We start from the raw sequence: 20,268 nt of genomic DNA on the forward strand, positions 1-20,268 counted from the left end.
TGGTCTTCTGGGATTTAGACTTGACTCGGCTGCCCGAAGTATCCACACAAAGTAGCATTCGCACCACTCCGAACAGGTTGAAGTGGTGAGAAGGGGAAACAAGGAGGTGGCCCGCCAGGAGTACGGAGTCACGGAGGCACGAAGGCCTCCAGCTCCGGGAGGAGGCTGGGGGATTTGATCGCCGTTGACATGGCAAAGGATGCAGGAGGGGCGCATCGTTTCGCTGATCATTGTGAATCAATACTGCCAGCCGGGCACGATTCCTAGGAGACCATCGCATGAGCCGCCGGCGGTTTCCAGGACTGTCGTTGCACCGCCAGGCGTTTCTCGTTTCTGTGGATCACCCATCGACCCTGGGGAAAATCAGTTCCAGGGCCAGGCGAGGCGAATGTGGCCCTGTTCACATGAACACCTTGAAAGATCCGGGGGTGGCCAGGGACAATAGGTGGGCTTCATTATGGGGGAGACCTGGGCAGGGAGTATCGGTTGCCTTTTGCTCCGATGCAAGCATGGCAGTTCTAGACGTCCTGACAGGGAACGGAGGGGCAAGTTGATACAGGGGGGGCCGTTGCGCTTGGATCTTGCAGACACTGCAGACACAACCATTGCCAGTACCACACACGCAGCTCACGCAGCTAGGACTCGAGAGCCTCAGCCAATCCATGGAGACCCATGGAGAAGGGGGCGCGGCTGGCTGAGTCGCCAGCTGTGATTCGTGTTGTCCGTGCTACACCGCAGCATACCTGGAACAGGAACTGGTCCACCCCGCTCGAATAGAAGCGCGGAGAAAAATAAGCTTGGCAAAAAGAGTTGTGTCAGAAACACGATGGCGAAATCGGGTCTCTACTGGGGGGCTTGTATCCCAGGATATGATCGCATTGGGAAGCATGGGACACACAGAAGACGCCCGTTTGCTATTCTGGTTTGTGGGCAAGAGTCGCCTCTATGCCATGAGGCGCACATTCTACTGCGTAAGGTCCCACAACCCGATCCCAGTCATTCATACTTGGACGAGCACTCGGGAGGTCCGGCTGATGCAGAAACCGAGAAGGGTCATGTCAAGATTTGATAGGTAGAAACATCGACACACTTTCAGGCAGCCTCACGGGCAATTGAGCCTTCCAAGACTTATCTTTAGTTGTGGTTAGTCGGGTGCTGTAAAGCTTGTCTACACGGAGCTTTTTTGCCGCCTTGCGTAGCACTGGCATTTGCTCAGGCCTCTTCTTGAACACTTGGATTCTTCGCCTTCTCCCGGGTCGGAGCCGAGAACCGGCTGGGCGGTCCCACTCTCTCGGCCGATTCCGTCTTCCGTGGTGGGTCTCCTGTCCCGTAAGGTCCCCCCACTAGCTAAGCCTTCGCCGCAATGATTTCCCTCTTTTAAAGAACCACAATGATTTGCATTCCCGCGCCCGCGATGCTTGCGTAGATCAATCATCATCTGGCAAACCAATCGCAATACAGCGCATAGTGTAAAAGGGGGGAATTCCTCAGCCACAGTAAGGCCTGGTGCGAGTCGCCAGGCCCGCTGTGCGCACGAGACCTGACGCGCCCCTGACGCCGCACGCGGGTTTGATCTTCGCTGCCAAGCTGCCAAGACACCTCAAAACTCGCCCTACCCCGAGCCATGCCTGCAGTAGGTACTCGGGTGCCAGGCGGTACATGTAGTCATGGGAATCCTATGGCCCGGTGGGATGGATGGCAAGAAGATGCGTAAAGTTGCAAGGCTACTAGATACGTCAGGTACAGCCAGGACTACCTACGCGAGGTTGCATTACATGCCAAGAACATACTTTACGTAGGGCAGAGAGGCATAACAGGGGGCTAGTCATGACCACCACAGCACGGAGGAAAGCCTGTGAGGGCAACTCTCGCCGATCCTCTCGGATGGCTCCAGCTGTGAAAGCTTGTGTTTGGCGAAGTCTTCACCCAAAGTCGTTAGTCGAGAGTTCATGCATCGCCTAAGGGACGAATCGTACTCATCGTATGTCCCTCGTCATGAGTGGTTTAGCATTCTCTACAAGTGGCGGAAATGCAGGTCCACGGTTTCTATTTCGTGAGGCACGTTTCTGACATTTGGAAAATTGAGATTCTTCAGCCTGTAGTCTTTGAGGTGCTCCTGAGTCAAACCTTTTCGGGAATAGACTCTCATCGATTACCTTCATCCTAATATCTGATGCTCGGCATGAGACGCCCTACTCCATCGACCGAAGTTTTTTTCAGAAGCAGGCACCAATCCTTTGACTGCGCCCATCTTAACTACGCTCGTGCCGCGAGCAGTTCGCTCACCACCGCTGAGATCTCGCCGTCTATACTTGTCGCCAACCCATCTGCCTCCAAATCCCATGGGACGGCCGTCTCAGGTCCTTTGCCTACCCTCACAAGCTTCACTCTTCCCCCGCCTCTTATGACGAGATCCTCGTTAGGCCATCTCAAGACCCCCGGCGTCGACATCCCTACGCCAAGCTCTAGGATCACTGTCGTCCTTTCCTCACGATGCACCACATCCCGGCGGAACTGCTTCCATCTCTTCTCCCCATCCTCAAAGGGTTTCTCGTTGAACCAGTGCCCTGCCCTCACGCAGATGTTCATTTTGCCGTTGCAGAACTTGCAAAGGGGGACCTTGCTCGGTTCTGTCAGTATTTGAGATACTGGATCTAAGAACGCCTGCGCATCTGCAACTAAAGGTGCCGATGGCACTGTTGCCTCAGGTCGGCAATTTGCCAGGCACTGGAAAACCGAATACGATCCTTGAGGGGTAGAAAGTCTCTCTGGTGATAACCCGTTTGCGACAAAGAGACCATCGGCGTTAGACGTCCTCACATGCGCGTTTTCCCCAAACCTCTCAAGCCATGAAATGAGCGTTCGGTACATTCTCGATTTTGGCCAAGACGTGACCATCGCCAAGTGGGTGAAGTAGTATCCCCAGCGAACCTGCTCCGTTGGCCAGGAGTTGAAGCCAAAGACGCTGTACAGAGTTCGCAGCCCATACTTCAAGAAACCGGGAAAGTTCTTGGCAAACAGGGCCGACGAAGTGTAATCCAGCCCATCGGAAGCAGAGAGACCGGCACCGGCACTCACAATGACTGCGTCAGCCGCGTCCAACCACTGCCTGGCCCGGTCCAGCGAGTCGCACTGGATCAGCGGCGGATGATTCGCACTTGCCGGCGGAGTAAAAGTCGGCGCTGCCCGCCCCATCCATGAAGTATGCGGGGAAGAAGCCAGGATTTCCTGGTACACAGCATGATCTGCGTCCGTGAAGGTGTTGAAGATGATATCGGTGATGGACGTATCCTCGTGGTGCTCAAGCCAATCCGCGACCGCGCTGACCGCCACGGCTGCTGCATCTCGCGCCGGATAGGTAAACAAGCCGGTCGAGATGCCGCATAACGCGACAATCTTCCTGCCATCTGGCGTCGCGGGCAGCGGTTCGACTGCGGCAAGAACGTTGCGATAGCATTGGGCGAGCTGCAGAGTCTCGTTTGTCGTTGGTTTTGAGCCACGTTGCAGTTGCGGCCCGACTGTATGCACCACATGGTTTGCTGGTAGGCAATAAGCGTCTGTGACTATCGCTTCGCCCGGTCCGAGTTCACGGCCTCTTTCGTTCATGACCCGGTAGCACTCGTCCCGTAGCCGGGGGCCGGCAGCAGCGTGAATGACATTGTCTATACAGCGGTGTGGTGGCTGGAAGCATCCGAGGCCCTGGCTGTTTGCGGCATTGGTGATTGCAGTGATGCCGGTGAGAGTCGTGATGTCACCTTTCCAGAGCGTAACTCTAACGCTCTTATGGTTCGCTCGTTTGAGTGTTATTGTCGGTTGAATAGAACCCGCTAATGTCAGGACACGATGGGATGCCTGCTGCTGTAGGACAGAGTCTATCCCGACCAGAATGTCTTCCGGGAGCGGTGGGTCCGGTGTGCGGACACAGAGTAACTGGTGAAGCAATTGTAGATGTGTAGGGGGCTCCAAGTCGTCGAGTTGGTCCTTGATATGACGGAGGTGGTGGTGATGATGGCCGTGATCGCAGTTGTCATGATCTGAGTCAGCGCCTGAGTCCGCTTCGTTCAGTAGGTGGACGAGAATTTGCTGTAGACTGTCCATGCTTTGGCGTTTGTTGTAAAAGTTCTTCGCCTCTTTTGATGCACCTCCAACTTTACCTAAACAAGGGGACACTACTCTCTTGTACAATTTATCTTAGTTCACATGGCAATATCGATTTCAAACATGGCAAAAATTCGTTTGTGAGACTGTTCATTTTGGTTCCGATTTTATCTTGCTTTGGTGAGCTGCCGGAAGCAATTTGCATCCGACCGTCGACATCAAATGAGAACTCTCATCGATTTCTGGAATACTTTGTGAAGCAATAGACTCACCAATGTCACAAACGTTCTGGCCATGGAAACGAGCGCGAAATACAGGAAATATAAGTAGACTGGAGAGAAGGTCATGTTCTTGTCAAACACTTGCATTTACAAGCTGCATCCGTTGACCTGATATCCGGCAAGTCCACCCGAAAACCCGTAGTTGTCCTTTCTCGTTATTAGCAATTCTCACCGCGCACGATAACGCTCCACTTCATCTTGTCAAATGCCTGTCCTGAGGATCGCAATACGTTAGGTGAGTTCCTCTTCGCGCAGGATTGCAAGACCTTTTCAGCCCCCTGTGCAATGCCGTCGAATGTTCTCATGGTCTTTGGTTTGTCGTCCTGTAAAATCTCGACTCAGCTTTGCATGTAGAGTGTCGTCTTAAATTCTAGACTCACGTCATTACACCACCAGATGGCAGTTTTGAATTCGCAAGTCATAAGAGCGCATTTTCCCCGGCCAACCTCGAGTTTAGCCCTCCTGTGCCGGATGCGTTTGAGTTCGTTGATGCCATCTTTTACAACGGCGACTGAGCCCAAGGAAAACTTATGACAGACGACATGCGAAATATCGAACTTGTTCGGCTCTTCTAGGGCTGAAGAGGTGGTAGGAGAACCCGATTCAGGGCCCAAGACCTGCGCGTACAGAGAGTTGTAGGACCGAAGATCCGCCAACACCTCCTGAACTGTTCCATTCAAAACGACTTTCTCGGCTCTCGGGTTGATATCATCTTGAAACTCCCACTCTGGGATGATAATCTCATACCCTTCAATAGGGGCCAGGTTGGTGGTTGCTGATCCATAAGCCTAATGTCATGTTAGTAATAAACCATGGAGTAGCCCTGGAATCTTGGGCATACCAAAACGGCCAAGGAAGCAACGATGAGAGCTTGTACTTGATGGAAGCGCATTTTGATGGATTCAAGCGATCGAGTGTCGAATGCAAATATCTGAAGTTGAGTCCGAAGGCTGTCTGTCAGTATGTGAATCGTTGTAGATGGAGAGCCTGAAGTAAGCGGTATCAAGTTAAAGTGATCCATTAGAGAACCTTGAGGTCTCAACAGATATGAATGACCGCTTTTATCTGTGGAGCTGAACTCTAACATGAAGATGTGGTTGAAAATACTGAACAGACATCTTCGCATCCTTCATTGACGCTACCTTAGTGGCTGCTTGAAGCCTTAGAGGTGCCGTCTTCTCGAGTGTCGGCCTACCGACAGGAAAAGTTTCAAGGACACCTTGCACGCTTGAACTAGTACTTTCCTATCTTCACCCCATAGGTACCTCAAATACCTCTGTCTCATATGTATCTAGGTAAATCCGATTGCTTTAAAGGTGAACAGGTTCATATGCTCGAGCGCTGAGTGGATGTGTATTCTTCTTGTTATCTCATGATGTTATATGCGCTACAATAATGCTACTATTCTTCAAGGACTATGAGGAATGTGCATTTCTCTATCCGCTACGCGACAGGCATGAAATAATAGTTACGTAACTAAAGCCGAGAAGATCTCTTTCTCATTCTTTCTTTCTCTAAACAGAAGACGAAAACCTGTTTGTTTATGAATGTCATTAAAACTAAAAGATTCAAGAACATCTTTTCGAGTATCATGAAAACTCCGCTAATGAACAGGAAAATGCTGCATATTTCTTTTCAAAAATAATAACATTCATTCTAGTTGGGTTCGTTGTGCAATTTTATTATTGAAGTACTCAACTTAGCGATGTCCGAGACTTCGGACCTTGACACGCTCTTGCTACTCCCATAGCTAATGACACCATAGGTCATGAGAGTAATGCCTCGTTTACGACCAGCTCACCCAGCAAAGTGCCGCCTTCAAGTCACCCTCTGAGAAGCAGAATACTAATTATGAATAGAAACGAGCTCATACCCGAGACTGTGAGACATGACTTGGCACCTCCACCATCGCAGTGCCAACAGGTTCATGTCATGGCGGCTTGCCTGCGTAGTCATGGGTCCGTGGGCATTTCACCTTATGCAGTCACAAATTCATCGGCTACTGCGTGACCGTCGACGCTCTTATGAATGATAGGAGGTTTTGATCAGCAGTTGAAGATGCCCTGGGACCAAAGCTATCAGGGCGGAGGCGAGGGGATGCTTCATTGTCCTTATCACCTTGCTTCAGTGAGAACCTTTCAGACTTGCATCCGATTCCCTTCAGAAATAGAAAGAATGCGTGATTGTCCTGACTGTAAGGTAGCTCGGTCCTCCCCTCTCGAGCTGCCTCACTTATCATTCTGTTGTCTGGTCGTAATACCGCTATCGCTTTTCTGCCTGTGCAATTAGGATATCCCTCTCGACGAAGAAAGGGATATCTCGCATTTCAATGAGATAATAGGCGCCAATCCGACTGTGAGAGAAAAAGAGGGATGGGGTTCAGCTTTCTAGCTCAACGCCATCGTAAGGTAGCATCATGCATCCGAATTCGTTTCTGGCATGGTCGTTCCCTCAGCCGCACAAATTATCGAGAGTCTCAGCTGAGTTGAACCCGCATTAGCACTTGATCTACTCCATAAAGAGAGGTCATAAATGCATTTAGTTGGCTATTCCACAAGCGGAAACCCCTGTGCGGCATTCTTCATCCACCTATGTGCTGAGAGTATTCAGGTAGCATACAGCAACGGGACAATAGTCCAGACCCTTCTGAAAACGGCATCAATCTCTCGTTTACAGTCAAATGGTTCACAGTTAAATAGTTCGATTGTTTCGAAACACCTGATTCGTCTGGTACCGAACGTCCGTGCCCACCACTCACTAGCAGTTCTAGACTCTTGAAGACCGGCGTTAATGCGGTTATGACTAGCGTTCTTTCAGCTCGCCGCAGCATGTTCTGAGACTTCACAGAAGAGAGTAACTTAGGGGTTCGAAGACTACAGGGTTGCCCAAACACCTTTTAAGGGCGGAGCACGACCTACTTTTATTCTGAGACCTTCACTTGATCTAATATATCATCTTCTCTATCCGCCCTCATAGTCACTGCAATATCTCCAAGCAGTCAATTTCTAGGTACTTCAAAGGCCATTTTAAGTAACACTAGCTATGGCTACCAACAACAACGTACACGGGAACGCCATTCCTGCGAATTCCCCCCCTCCCCCGCAAAAATACATCTCAGCTCTCAGAATTGAGGCGTCTGATGACTCGGATTTCTTCCCGACTGGCACTTGCGTGGACAACAGTGGAGATCTGGGTAGCCCAGATTGTAATAATAGTTTCGGCGGAAAGTATACTTACGTCGTAAAATCTTTTACTGCCGACCCATCCCGCGCCATCACTGGATTAAGGATTGAGATCACTGGCGACGACGAACCGGCATTCGGAGGGGACATGGCTCAAGGAGCTGGCGGCGACTACCGGTATGTGGTCACTTCACGAGATTTGAACTTGCCTACGAGGATCAGTGAAGTACAATTATGGAGATCTCCCAACGACTCTGTTTCCCTCGATGATGCCCGCGCGGCTGGATGGGACGGAATAAGTACAGATATCAATCATAAGAGAAGTGGCGCGTACCTGTATCTTGTTTGGAACAATGTTCGGGTCTGAACGTGGCTCATGTCGAGGAGTGTTGTAGACTAGGGGTTTTTTCGTCGGTCAACTCGGTTTTCCCCTGGTCAATGTTTATGTGTTGTTTTGCTTTTCCGGTTTGAAACAGTAGGAGTCGAATGAAACCATTTGAACCTGCTGGGAAGAGGACTATACAACTTGTGTACCTACATGTATACATCCTTGTCATCCGGCCTAATTTCAGTCCCGACTACCATCCATTGGCTCATACCCCTACTAGTTCCTCCTTTATGAAAAAGATCAGTCATGGAAGAAGGGACTGGGTTGAGACGATTATGAACGTCTTGTTGAAATTTTAGTTGCAGGTCAAAGCTATAATCGTACTAGTACTCTAAAAACACCTTTTATCCGGTAGGATTAGGCTTAGAACTGGTATTTCTTTCGGCGTCGTCTACTTTAACGAACTATCACAAGCGCCATCCATCCAAGACATCCGTATCGTTATACACAGTTAAGTCGAAGTAGTGTACTTGTCTTTGTCCACCTCGACCAAAGTTCTCCGACGTGATGTTGAGCAAGGTAGCCGAAGTAGTTGAAGACGTCAAGTTTGTCAAGCCAGGGAAAGCAGCCTCCATCATGCTCGAAATTTCCCGCGGGGTGTAAAAGTCGGGACCCTTGGCTTCGATGTTCTTCTGGAAAAAAGAAACATAATCCCTTGTATGATCGACATCGGCGAGCGCACTGAAGGTAGTGGACGCTAGCGCGTGTCCCGGTATGACAAGACTAGGTCTGAGGCCCGTGATGAAGTTGAGGGTCGTGAGCCAAGACTCTGTGAGGGCGGGCGTAAGAAGGTCGGCGAGCCAGGCATGCATCTGGTGGCCGTAGACGACGTCACCTGCGATTAGTGTCTTTATAGACGGAATCCAGAATGAAGATAGATCAATGGTATCGCCGCCGATGTTCTTGAGTATTTCGATCGGGCACTTTTCGTCGCCTGGGAGGGTGAAGAAGGAGAAGTTGTAGGCAGTCGGAATCGCGGGAACGGGGGCGATAATGCCGGGGCCATAAGCGGCAGACCAGAATTCAGTCTAGAAATTTGTTATTACCATTCCTTCTCAAAACGTCAACAGGAATTCTCACTTTGTTGATAGCCTCGTTCTGGATCCCCTGCACCGTCTCTGGCGTGGCGTAGTGCTTGGCCTCGGGGAAGTGCTGAAGGAATGCTTTGCCGCTCAGATAGTGATCGGGGTGATTATGCGTTGTGAAAGCCGCCAAGAGAGGCTTGTCAGTTGTGTTCTTAACCCATTGAGCCAGAGTTCCCGCGTCGGCAACTGCAAGAGGCAAGTCGATGATCGCAGCGGCTTGAGAGCCGATGATCAGAGACGACACAACATCCAACGAGAACCCTGGGCTGATATAGCTTTCGACTTTCAGGTCGCAAGTGCATGACGCGGCACCTTTTCCGAACACTCCTGATAGAGCGACGGCGGTGATGATCTCACTAAACATGACGGTGTCGGTACGTCTGGTGATGGTAGGAGAGCAAAAGACTTTGGTGAACTTTCCTTCGATGCACCAAATGCTCCAGTCTTGGAGATACAGCGCTCCTGATTCTATAAAACATCAATCTACGTTTGCAGAAATTTCAGTCCTTCAATCTGCTTCCGAGTCTTGGCCAAATATCGAGTGTCCTTAAGCCGCCTCGGATGTATTATGACTTTGGAAGAGTCGGAGCTATTTTGTTTCCGTTGCCACTTTTTCTGACAACCTTCACTTGTAGCATCAAATCTATGGCGGTGACCACTACCCTTTAAAATTAGATTGACTATTACGCCAGACAACCCTTAAACCTCTTGGCGGTTGAAATTAAGATTAGTGATACTCTCTCAAGCGGGTTCCTGTAGTATGCTTATGATCTCCCGAACTATGATATCCGGGACTTCCGATCCATCGGAGACTGCGCACCCTTCTCCTTAGATCAGTCTACGGTTCCATGAGAGGAATACAGGCTTCTCAGGATAGTTAACAAAGAATCCAAATTATGTTCGAGGTTGAGACCATTTGGCGATTGCACCTGGACACAAATCTCAAACGCGGATGCTGCAATTCATTCTCCGGTGTTGTGACCTCAAAATGACTACAAGATGTTCAAAAAATAAGAGCGATCTGTGTGAGAGAAGACAACCAGTTTTTGAGGTGACATCGGTAGTAGAATGGAAGAAATGGAGGCCCCCGAAACTAGAATATGATGATGGTGATGGGAGGACAGATACGTCTCACGTGTCTAGAAAGCGCCGCGACTTGTGCCTTCAGAACGCGTCCTAGAAAGATCTCTAGTCACGATTGCGATTAGACTGTTAATTTCCGATGGCCTTTGTGTCTTATCCCGAAGAGATGGTAGCCGCAAAACTTTGACACTCTAAGTGCGTTCTGGCCTAGTCCCAGCCGCTGTTCGAGTCAAAGCATTTGATCATGACACGCCATCATCGACAAAGAACACAGACCCAACCGTTCCAGAAGTCGGCTCCTTCAACGGCCGTGCCTGAAGGCTCATAACGGTCATCCCCACGACCTCGTATTCCGGCACGAGCAAGGGTGACCACTCCTCATCGTGACCTTTTCACCAGCCCGCGCAGGTGTCGTCACGATGTCAGACATCACGCCAATAGAAACGCTCTCGGGCATGAAGAAAGTATGCTTGGCAGATCTACCGATTCTTCTTCGGCAAATACCCGACATCATGCTCGAAATAGCCTCGCACCTCCCCACGGAGTCCGCCATGTGTCTGGCCCTTACCTGCAAATCTCTTTACGGTCTCCTGTCCCAGACGACCCTTCCAAAACTAAGGACAAGCGACAAAAGACTCAACAACTTCCTCTTCCTCATTCTCAAGGACATTAGCAATCAAGGGCTGTACCTCTGTCATCACTGCACGCAACTTCGGCATTGGATCTGTCCCACGGGGACGGGTTGCTCAAATTGCCCCTCCATCGGCAAAGGGCAATTACTTTGGAACACGTCGCATGGGAGATTAAACGAAAAGATTCATTCGTGTATCGGCGCATCAGCATATTTCACATACACCGTCAACGGTTCAGAAGACAGGAACGACAACTCGAGAGTGGTCATGCACCGGGATCGAGGAGGATGGCGATTATGCTGTAGCAAGAAATTAGATGATGTGCTTACGATTGACTGATTCAACATCACGATTTAAGACAAGGAAAGGGCAACCAGATGCGACAGAGGGAAATCTGAGGTTATACCAAATTTGTTACTCAAACGCATAAAGAAATTCTCATGACTACATGTACCCTAGCACCCATTATCCTTAACGCCAATAATATGCCCTTATAATGCTTTATCTAGCAATAATTCAGTTCAGTCCAATCTGTTCAAGCAACCACTTGGCCTCTTCAAACACTTCTTCCGGCGTGCCCTCAGCCTCGATGGGGAGGACATCCAACTCCGCGACACCCGCAGCCTCATACACCTCAACCTGTCCCTCTACCATGCTCGCCAGCATGTAGTGACCCTTGCGCTGATTCATCCTTTGCACAAGCGTCTCAGGACTGGCCTGGAGGTCGAGGAAGACAACCTTGACGCCCTCCTGCTCTGCAAAGACGCTTCGCAGGGTATCGCGATACGACTTCCTCAGAGCCGAGCAGCTGACGACGACAGAGTCGTAGCCCAGATCTCCGAGGGCTTCAGAAGCTCTCTTGCCAATGCGGCTGAGCCATAGAGACCGATCCTCGTCAGTCAAGGCGACGTTGCTGCCCATCTTCTCGATGGATGCCTTGGAATGCAGAGAGTCGCCCTCGATGAAGGGTGCCTTAAGAGAAGAGGCCAGAGAGGTAGCCAGCGTAGACTTTCCGCTGCCGCAAGGGCCCGCAACCATGACGACCGTCTTGGCTGAGACTTCGTTCTTCTTGACCCAGTGGTTGGCCTTGAAGTATCGGACAAAGTTGTCGACAAGCTTCTGATCCAACACGGGCGCTTGGGCCAGCGCCCGTGAGAGAGAGCAGGCATTGTCGGTGACATACGTCTTGGATGGCGAGAACTCGTCCTTGTCATACTTTGACGCGAAGAAGTCGACGAGCTTGATGGGCGGGTTGGCGGCGGGATCCGGGTTCGAGGCGCGCAGGCGACGGATCCACTCCTTGGGCTCGACCTCTTCGAACTCGAGGCCAGCGGCCTTGAGGGCAGGGAGGAGATCGTTGGTCCAGCTGAACATCTTGGGGTTCGCGACGTTAGTGAAGACGCCGTCTGCGTCAGAGAGGGAGATGTCGATGACGCCTTGCGCGACGGTGTCTACAGGCAGCCAGGAGGGTGTCTCTTGGAGTTTGGGGAGGGCGCCGACGGTGATTGCCGTTTGGAGCATGAGGGGAATGGCTTCCGTTGCGTTCCAGACGCCGTGTTGGGTGTCTGCGACGATCTGGCCGATGCGCAGGACGCGGGACTTGATTCCGGCCTTGGTTGCCTTGGCGCAGAGGTGCTCGGCGACGACCTTGGACTGGGCGTATCCCATACCCTGAGCCCATTCGAGATCGGGGACGGATTCGGGGACGGGGATCGTCGTCGCGCGCGCGACGGTGCTAACGGAAGAGCAGAAGTTGAACGAGGCAGGGGAAGATGCTCCGGTCTCGACGTCGCCGGCGGCCTTGCACAGGGCGATGAGGTGGTTGACGCCAGCAATGTTGCCCTTTGCGAAACTTGAGAGGCGCATGTTGAAGTTGACTGACCAGGCGGCGTGGATGACGAGGCGGAGATCCTGCTTGACCTGGCGGTACAGGTCGTCGGAGAGACCGAGCTTGGAATCGGCGAGGTCAGTGGACAGTGCGACGAGCTTTCTGCAGGAGGAGGCGGGCAGCGCGTGGTAGAGTCTGCGCTGGATGAGGGAGCTCTTCACACGGCGGGCTGCGTCGGCGTCGGAGCTGGCGCGGGTGAAGCAGTAGATAGCCTTGATGGTCGGGTCGGCGGCAAGCTTGGCGACGATATGAGCTCCGAGAGAACCAGTAGCGCCGGTGACGGCCTATGGGATGTTAGTACAGAGGTGCGAGAGGAATGTTGCTTGGGATATCAACTTACGACTGAGGATCGGGGAGCCGACTCGATAGGACCAAAGTCGCCGTACTTGTCAATTAGCTCTTGCATCTCGCTTTCGATGGGAACATCGGCCTGAACGCCCTCTCCAGTACCGAGACTGTAGAGGTAAGCGCTCAACTTGTTGATCGACGGGTGATCAAATACGACAGTCTGGCCAAGCTTGTTGTCGCCAATGTCAACCGTCCTCAGGATATCGGAACGCATTTGGATAGCCTGCAGGGAGTCGAGACCAAGTGAGAAGAAGTCGGTATCGTCATCCAGCTGGACCTTCTTTGAAAGAGTCTGGACGAGGCCCTGGCGGATGAAATCTTGCAACTCAGGAACGCTAAACTTCTTCAAGTCGCCGCTGGCCGCGTCTGCATTGTCGTAGACCTCGTCAATATCCTTAGCGTACCGCTTGTAGAAGGCCTGGCGAATGACGCTGCCCTTGTCGGTTCTGGGATACTCGCAGTCGTAAGGGAGAAGCTTGATCATGTTCTTGGAGACACGGGCATAGGCCTCAACGGACTTGCTCGCGCTCTCTACTACGGGCCAAATAATCTCAAGAATCTCATCATTGCTCTTGCCAGCCAGCACCGCAGCTGGAACGACGAGGGCACCGAGAGATGGGCGACCGACGCCGAAGATGACGCACTCTGTGATGTTCTTGTTGGAGCGGATCGTGCCCTCCATGTGGACGGGGTTGAACTTCTCGCCGTTGACGAGTGCAATGGTGTCGTCAAGTCTGGCAATGTACTTCCACGCCTTGGGGATCGTCGGGTGAGGCTCAAACAGATCCTTTGTGCAGTACGATCCATCCTCCTGATTCGTGGCTACCTTGGCAGGCCAGCCGGGCAGGACGCAGCACTCAAACAGGTTCGGACCGCGAGGAATCCACTTGAGGTACGGCGCGAGCTTCTCGTGCTCGCGAACATAGTTCCAGACCTTGTCGTTGGGAGGGCGGAAAGACGTCATGAGCTGACCGACCTCAGTTGCGCCGTAGTGGCCGACGAGGTTGACGCCGTTGTTGACGAGGGTGTCGCCGAGGTCGTCGGGGCAAGCGGAGCCGCCGTACATGACGGTCTTAAGCTGGCGGAGCAGGTCCATGCCCTCGTCTGTCTCTGCGAGGAGCTTGAGCGCGTAGGGCACGCCGTAGAAGATTTCAAAGTTGTGCTTGCGCATGATGCTTGTGAGGTGCTCTCTGGTCAACGGGAGACCCGCGTTGTACAGGTGGATGGGCTTTCCGCAGTAGATGGCGCGGTACAGATTGCAGATACCGTGGTTGTGGTACAGGGGTAGTGTGATGAAGGCCTTCATATTCATGCTGCTGGAATAGTTGTGGATGGCCGACTTTTGAGTCTGGTAAATGGGCTTGGGCAAGCCAGTCGAGCCTATGAGGGTCAGTGCTGCTCAAGAGGCAATACATGGAATGCAACTCACCACTAGAGTGAATGATGTAGATCAGGTTGTTGGTCTCAACTGAGAGATCACGACCATAATCCAGACGGGTATCCGCATGGACTTCGATGGGGAAGTCAAACGTTGACTGGCCGGCAATCTCAAAGACATCAAGCTGCGGCAAAGTCTGCTTGGTTCCCTGGGCCGTCTCGAGGTACCTCTTGTCAGCCAACAGGAACTTGGCACCTGTAACGCTGATGAGAGACTCGATGGCCTCCTGTGAGATTCTTGTTGACAAGAAGAGCGTCGTGTGTCCAAGCTTGGTCAAGGCCAGCATGGTGACGAGGTAGTCAAAGTTGGAGGGGCCAAGAACAGCCACTGTCGTGGGCTTCTCATCTGAGTTGAGGCGGCTAGGGATGCGCTGCTCGTAGAACTTTGCAACACGGTAGGCAAAAACGTCGAGCTGCCTCATGGTGTAGTCGACATATGCGATGCCCGATGAAGGGTAAGACACAATGACTTGGTCAGGATTCGACCGGGCGCGCCGGCGGACCAGCTCGTCCACAGTCTTGAGAGTAGAATCATCATTGTCCAAGTCCTGCACGGTAGCAGAGTCAATGATGGGATTCGCGTCCAAGCTGGAGCTCGGGAGCGCCGCGCTCGTGGGACCATATACTGAGGGAGGACTCATGGTGGATGATGTTGCAGGTGGTTCATCCAAAGTCGACGATGAGTGTTCTCCGGATTTTTGATGATGATGATGAGTCGATGACCACCCTGCTTTTGAGGTTTTGGATGGCTTGGTAAGTGGTTCATGTACCACCCTTTTGAGAGATGGAGAACGGCTCCGCGGCCCAGGCAAGACCGTCATTATTCCGACGCCGGTGATGTGAATTCCTCAACATCCGCCATGCTGATACCCTGCCTGACGCCCATCCGAGTGGACCACGCTTGTGGCGATCGAGGCGGGACAGAAACCTGGAGGAGGGTCTCCGTTGGTGGGGGAGGCATGAATCCGTTTCCCCGCTCATTGCTGGGGTTAGGTGACGGATTTTGAGGGCTCCGCCGACGGGTTTGGACGGATTCGACAAGGGTGTGACTAGCTCCAAGGAAAAGAATCCGCCAGTCTGAATCACAACTGCGGACTCGGTGGTGATGGAGTCGTTGGGAGCCACATGTGTTGATCGCAGTGTCGATGGCAGAGTGGCTGAAAGCGATTTATTATCTGCTCAATCTTTTCCATCAAGCGACCTGTTTTGGGCACATTATTATATAATTACAGCTTGATTTGTGTAGAATTCAACAATTGCGTCCATACCAGCCACGGATAAACGCCATTGATCCTTGCACATACACCAAGAAACTCTCTCAAGATGCCTCTCGCAACACACTTCACACTCAACACTGGTGCAAAGATCCCAGCAGTGGGATTCGGCACCTGGCAAGCTGGACCTCACGAGGTTGAGCGTGCTGTTGAGACTGCTCTGCGCTCCGGCTACCGCCACATCGACTGCGCCGCCATCTACCGCAATGAGGCGGAAGTTGGTGAGGGCATTCGCAAGAGCGGCGTGCCTCGTTCAGAGATCTTTGTTACAGGGAAGCTGTGGAACACCAAGCACGCACCCGAAGATGTCGAGTCCGGTGTTGACAAGACGCTCAAGGACTTGGGGACGGATTACCTCGATTTGTTCCTGATGCACTGGCCAGTGTAAGTCTCATTCTTGATTCATTTGTGCTTGTTGTTATGCAAGAGATAAACAATAATGCATGTACTGACCTCATTTGTAGAGCATTCAAGCCGTCGGATAAATGGTTTCCCATTGACTCCAACGGCGTCTTCGAGCTGGCCGACATTGACCCCGCAGAAACGTGGGCAGCCATGGAGAAGCTGGTCCAAAGCGGCAAAGTCCGCGCCATCGGTGTCTCCAACTTCACTAAGCAGCGCATCGAGGATCTTCTGGCAAAGACCAAGACGGTTCCCGCCGTCAACCAGATTGAGGCGCATCCGTACCTCCAACAGCCGGATCTGCTCGAGTTCTGCAAGTCAAAGGGCATCCAGCTGGCCGCCTACTCGCCCCTGGGCAACAACCAGACGGGTGAGCCGAGGACGGTGGACGACCCTCTTGTGGGTGAGCTGGGCAAGAAGCTCGGCATTGACGGCGGCCAGTTGCTTGCTTCATGGGGTGTGCAGCGCGGCACTGTCGTTCTGCCCAAGAGTGTTACCCCTAGCCGGATAGAGTCCAACTTCAAGGTGCAGGAGTTGCCGGCGGATGCCTTTGCGCAGTTGAACGGGCTCGAGAGGAACAAGAGATTCAATTGGCAGACGAGATGGGGTTTCGATATCTTCCAAGAGCTGGGAGAGGAGGAAGTCAAGAGAGTAGCCCAGGAAACGGGTCCTGAGAACTTGACAAAGTTCACCATTTAGAAGACATAGATCAATGGAAAATATTATAGACTGTATTTAAGTCCTGACCCTAACCTCCTATATCCGGCATCCAAGCCAACGGATTTGAGTCAATGTCCAGGTATGGGCCGAAAGCAGAAGAGTCGAGGTCTAGCCAATCGGTCGTCTGCCATTCATCGAGCAAGTTGGATCCAAGGAACCCTGCGTCGCCCTGGTCCATCAGATCAACGGGGCCAGACTCGGTGCCATACCCATGGTTGAAGTCGAATCCGTCGGTCGTGATCGACGCTCCTCCGTTCCCCCCATTCGCCTGCAGAGGCGGCACATGCATATCTGCAGACAGCGCAGCCACTCGAGGTGCAGAAGTCCGGGGTGCCTGTGAAGCCACCTGAGTTTGCCGTGACATCTGGCCGAGACCCTCTGTCCTGAACTCTTCCAGGATGATGGCGTACCGGCGGCTGGGTGAATTGGACGCCGTGGCGTGCGCAAGATGCGTCTGGCATCGCTCAGCCAGATCCATGAGCTTCGTATGCTTTGCCTTTCCCTCACCCTCAAGCGTGATGCCTCGCCTCTTCTGCTGGATATCCCATACATACGTGACCAGCAGGGCGCAAAACGTGACGTACTGCGTCCACCAAAAGGCGTGGAAGATGGGCCCCTCGGCGGCCATGCCATCTACTGTCTCGAGCACCGTCCTCGCTGCGCCAATACACTCTAGGATCTGTGTCTCGCTGCCGGAGCTCAAGTTACCCAGGAGAAAGAGGCGGTTCGCGTGCATGATGGCGTGGGAGTAGGCCAGTTTGAGTACCGTTGCTTGACGACGGAAGCTTGGGATCAGCATGGAGGGGCGGATCGACCCGAGGTGAGGCGGGAGACTGGCGCGCCATTCGTGGATCTTCTTGCTAAGGCGGTGTGCGGCGGCGACGCGTTCTTGTTCGGAGATTGCTTTTATGGAGTAGACTTCTCTTGATGTGTTTCCGATGATTTGCGCAATCCTGTCAAATGTCACTACGTGTACGCAGAGAGTGTGATCAGACATGGGGCTGACTTACTTGGCATGGAATATCAGCGCGTCAATGTGACAGTCTGAATGTTCCTCCGATCTCTCAATGGGTCCCTGTGCAGTCATATCCTCGTCGTCGATCCTATCCGGGTAGTCTTGGTCAATGTCATCATCATGGAAGTGACGTGGACGGCCGAATATGACGCCCAGGTACTTGTCTAAAACGTAGCTGGTCCAGAACGTCCGCATACGACACTGCGCCTGGATGTAATCCGAGTTGCCCGGTGTCAAGTGCCGCTTCTTAGCCGCTTTTCTGTGCATACCCAGCGCAGATATGATCTGAAGCGCGTTTCCAAAGGTGTACCAGGCGCGGTTCATACGCGACGTGGTCAGGAGGTAGAGAACCTGGATCAATCGCGACTGAGCTGACTCTAGCCGAGGGAGCCCCGTCTCACGCTCTGTAAGCTGCAGTGCGACGCAAAAGAGTTGGTCACTACGAGCCAAGGATAGAGCCTCGCCTTCTGGTGAGTGAAATCCCTTTGACTTTTCGTTGTGAGCGGTGGCAATGGCAAGTGCCGTAAGGACGATGGACGCTTTGCCCCGACCAATATCCTGCCAGACGGCTTTTCCGTGGCGGAGGTTATTGATCATGGTCTTTAGCCATGCCTCGACGGAAGGGCGGTGCAGCACACGGTAGGTCGCGATGGAAACATCAAAGTACAGTGCCAGCAGATCCTGAATCTCTCTGGAATCCGGAAGCGACAAGTTGGCCACATCCTCGTCAGTAACAGGGGGCAGCGGCTTATCACCAGCCAGCATGAGTGGCTGGCTGTCGGTCGAGGCGTTGAGCTCGTCCGGGACGATGTTACTCTCGTGTTTCGAGAGCCGCTTCCACGCCCTGTGCAAGAAAGTCACACCCGACGTCGGGTCGAAGATCTGGCCCTGGATCTCAGCCATACCAAGCTCGGGCGAGGCTCGCGACGCCGGGCCCTGGCTCTCGCGTACATTTCCCCTCAGCGAGCGCGACGGCGCGGCCGGTGCAGCGACGTGTTCTCCGCCTCCCTCTTCAGTAGTCCGGTACATAACAGGCGGCTCCTCGGATCCGGATACGGCATTCGAACCTGTAGACCACACAGCTGAGGGCGGAGGTGTCGGGGGTCGACCGCGGGAGTACTTTGCATCGTAGACGCACGTGAGGCCCTTTCTGGTACACTTGTCGCAGGGGATAGTCCCGCTGCACCGCGCCTTGCGCTGCTTACAAAAGTCGCAAGCGCGGCTGACTTTCTGCAATTTACGGCGATTCGCTGCGGCGGCGGCGGAGGAGGACCCAGTGCCAGCCAGCTCATCGGACAGAGGCGAGTGCTGATCGGCGGCGGAGCTAAAGCTTCGTTTCCGTGAATCTCCACGGGGACTGCTAGCTGCGGCGGCTGAAGCGGCCGATGAGGAGTGACGGCCATCGGGAGCCGGACTTCCCGGGCCGGGGAGAGGACGGCGGTACTCCGGGGCGTCCATGACCGGGAGGCAAACGTAACGGGATGGAGTCGACGGACTTTTGCAAGGGTCCACTCCCTCTGCTCTCCTTTTCCTGTTATCTTGGCCGTTTGGCTTTTCTGATTTGTCTGCTTATGCGCAGTGTCCCAGTGGAGCGACGAAAACGCACGCACGCGGTTACGCCCGCGCGTTGCGCACAGTGAATGGGCGGGTTACCTTGGGGCAGAGGCGGGAAAGGGTTCGAGACTCGATGAGGGAGGGACTGGATGGAAAGTCGGAAAAGAAGGAAGAGAGATGGGACAGGAAACTTGAGCGCAAATCGACGGAAAACGGAGGGGATTTGTCTGGGGAAAGACAAGAGTTTCTGACTTGGGGGGAGGCGGGGGCCGCTACGACGACCAGGGACAAGGGTGTCTTTTCCCCCGCTTCCTCCTCATCTTTGCTGCGGGGGAAGCACTAGGGTGCACATAGTCTTCCTCGTTTATTGACTTGATAGTTGCGGCGTGTTCGGTTCGTGGGTATGCGATAGATCCGGGGTTGTCCGGGGTACTGCTAGATCCGACACCGAGGCGGATTCTTAGGATTTATGGGGAGAGGAACCAGAGGATGAAGGAGAGCCCGAGTTTCCCCGTCATCAGAAGACGCCATGCAGCAATTTTCAATGTGATGTAATAGTTAACAGAGCAGATGAGTAAGTGGCATTCTCAAACGGCCAGTATCACCTGTCAAGTTTCCGCATCTGACTTGTTCGGCACGTCTTCCGACTTCCAAGATAACATCTGCATGAGGGTTGTAGCCCATCACGATACCTCCTTACGACCGGTCATTGCCGGCAAGAGGCTGACAGCTCCTCAGAGTCAGGGGTTCTATCGGGATGTCTCGGCGTGCGCCAAGAGCGAGTCAGTCGTTGGACATCAGAGTGTTCAGGCTGAAGAGGCGTAGCAGCTGGAGATTGCTCATGTAGCTTGGCAGGCACATGCTTGGCACGTGGACACGGC

General features: G+C 53.0%; 7 protein-coding genes across 7 annotated transcripts; 2 read left to right on the forward strand and 5 right to left on the reverse strand.

Moving 5' to 3' along the window:
• Positions 1-2,256: 2,256 nt before the first annotated feature.
• CABS01_14196 (uncharacterized protein) lies at positions 2,257-4,098 on the reverse strand (the record flags this gene model as incomplete). Its single annotated transcript, XM_060547536.1, has 1 exon — positions 2,257-4,098. One exon carries the CDS (start codon positions 4,096-4,098, stop codon positions 2,257-2,259), a length of 1,842 nt encoding a protein of 613 aa, XP_060393653.1.
• Positions 4,099-4,537: 439 nt separating this feature from the next.
• On the reverse strand, positions 4,538-5,271 carry CABS01_14197 (uncharacterized protein; the record flags this gene model as incomplete). Its single annotated transcript, XM_060547537.1, has 3 exons — positions 4,538-4,702; positions 4,760-5,167; positions 5,221-5,271. The coding sequence occupies 3 exons, from the start codon at positions 5,269-5,271 to the stop codon at positions 4,538-4,540; spliced, it is 624 nt and encodes a 207-aa protein (XP_060393654.1).
• A 3,085-nt stretch (positions 5,272-8,356) lies between these two features.
• CABS01_14198 (metallo-beta-lactamase family protein) lies at positions 8,357-9,398 on the reverse strand (the record flags this gene model as incomplete). The annotated part of the gene is made up of 2 exons (XM_060547538.1): positions 8,357-8,977; positions 9,030-9,398. The coding sequence occupies 2 exons, from the start codon at positions 9,396-9,398 to the stop codon at positions 8,357-8,359; spliced, it is 990 nt and encodes a 329-aa protein (XP_060393655.1).
• A 1,231-nt stretch (positions 9,399-10,629) lies between these two features.
• On the forward strand, positions 10,630-11,088 carry CABS01_14199 (uncharacterized protein; the record flags this gene model as incomplete). Its single annotated transcript, XM_060547539.1, has 1 exon — positions 10,630-11,088. The coding sequence occupies one exon, from the start codon at positions 10,630-10,632 to the stop codon at positions 11,086-11,088; it is 459 nt and encodes a 152-aa protein (XP_060393656.1).
• Positions 11,089-11,265: 177 nt separating this feature from the next.
• CABS01_14200 (male sterility protein) lies at positions 11,266-15,063 on the reverse strand (the record flags this gene model as incomplete). The annotated part of the gene is made up of 3 exons (XM_060547540.1): positions 11,266-12,921; positions 12,978-14,365; positions 14,415-15,063. The coding sequence occupies 3 exons, from the start codon at positions 15,061-15,063 to the stop codon at positions 11,266-11,268; spliced, it is 3,693 nt and encodes a 1,230-aa protein (XP_060393657.1).
• A 682-nt stretch (positions 15,064-15,745) lies between these two features.
• On the forward strand, positions 15,746-16,797 carry CABS01_14201 (GCY; the record flags this gene model as incomplete). The annotated part of the gene is made up of 2 exons (XM_060547541.1): positions 15,746-16,080; positions 16,161-16,797. The coding sequence occupies 2 exons, from the start codon at positions 15,746-15,748 to the stop codon at positions 16,795-16,797; spliced, it is 972 nt and encodes a 323-aa protein (XP_060393658.1).
• Positions 16,798-16,846: 49 nt separating this feature from the next.
• Positions 16,847-19,291, reverse strand: CABS01_14202 (fungal specific transcription factor domain-containing protein; the record flags this gene model as incomplete). Its single annotated transcript, XM_060547542.1, has 2 exons — positions 16,847-17,771; positions 17,829-19,291. 2 exons carry the CDS (start codon positions 19,289-19,291, stop codon positions 16,847-16,849), a joined length of 2,388 nt encoding a protein of 795 aa, XP_060393659.1.
• Positions 19,292-20,268: the final 977 nt, after the last annotated feature.

This window comes from Colletotrichum abscissum (genome assembly GCF_030869225.1).
Source record: "Colletotrichum abscissum strain IMI 504890 chromosome Unknown Scaffold_51.1, whole genome shotgun sequence".
NCBI lineage: Eukaryota > Fungi > Ascomycota > Sordariomycetes > Glomerellales > Glomerellaceae > Colletotrichum > Colletotrichum abscissum.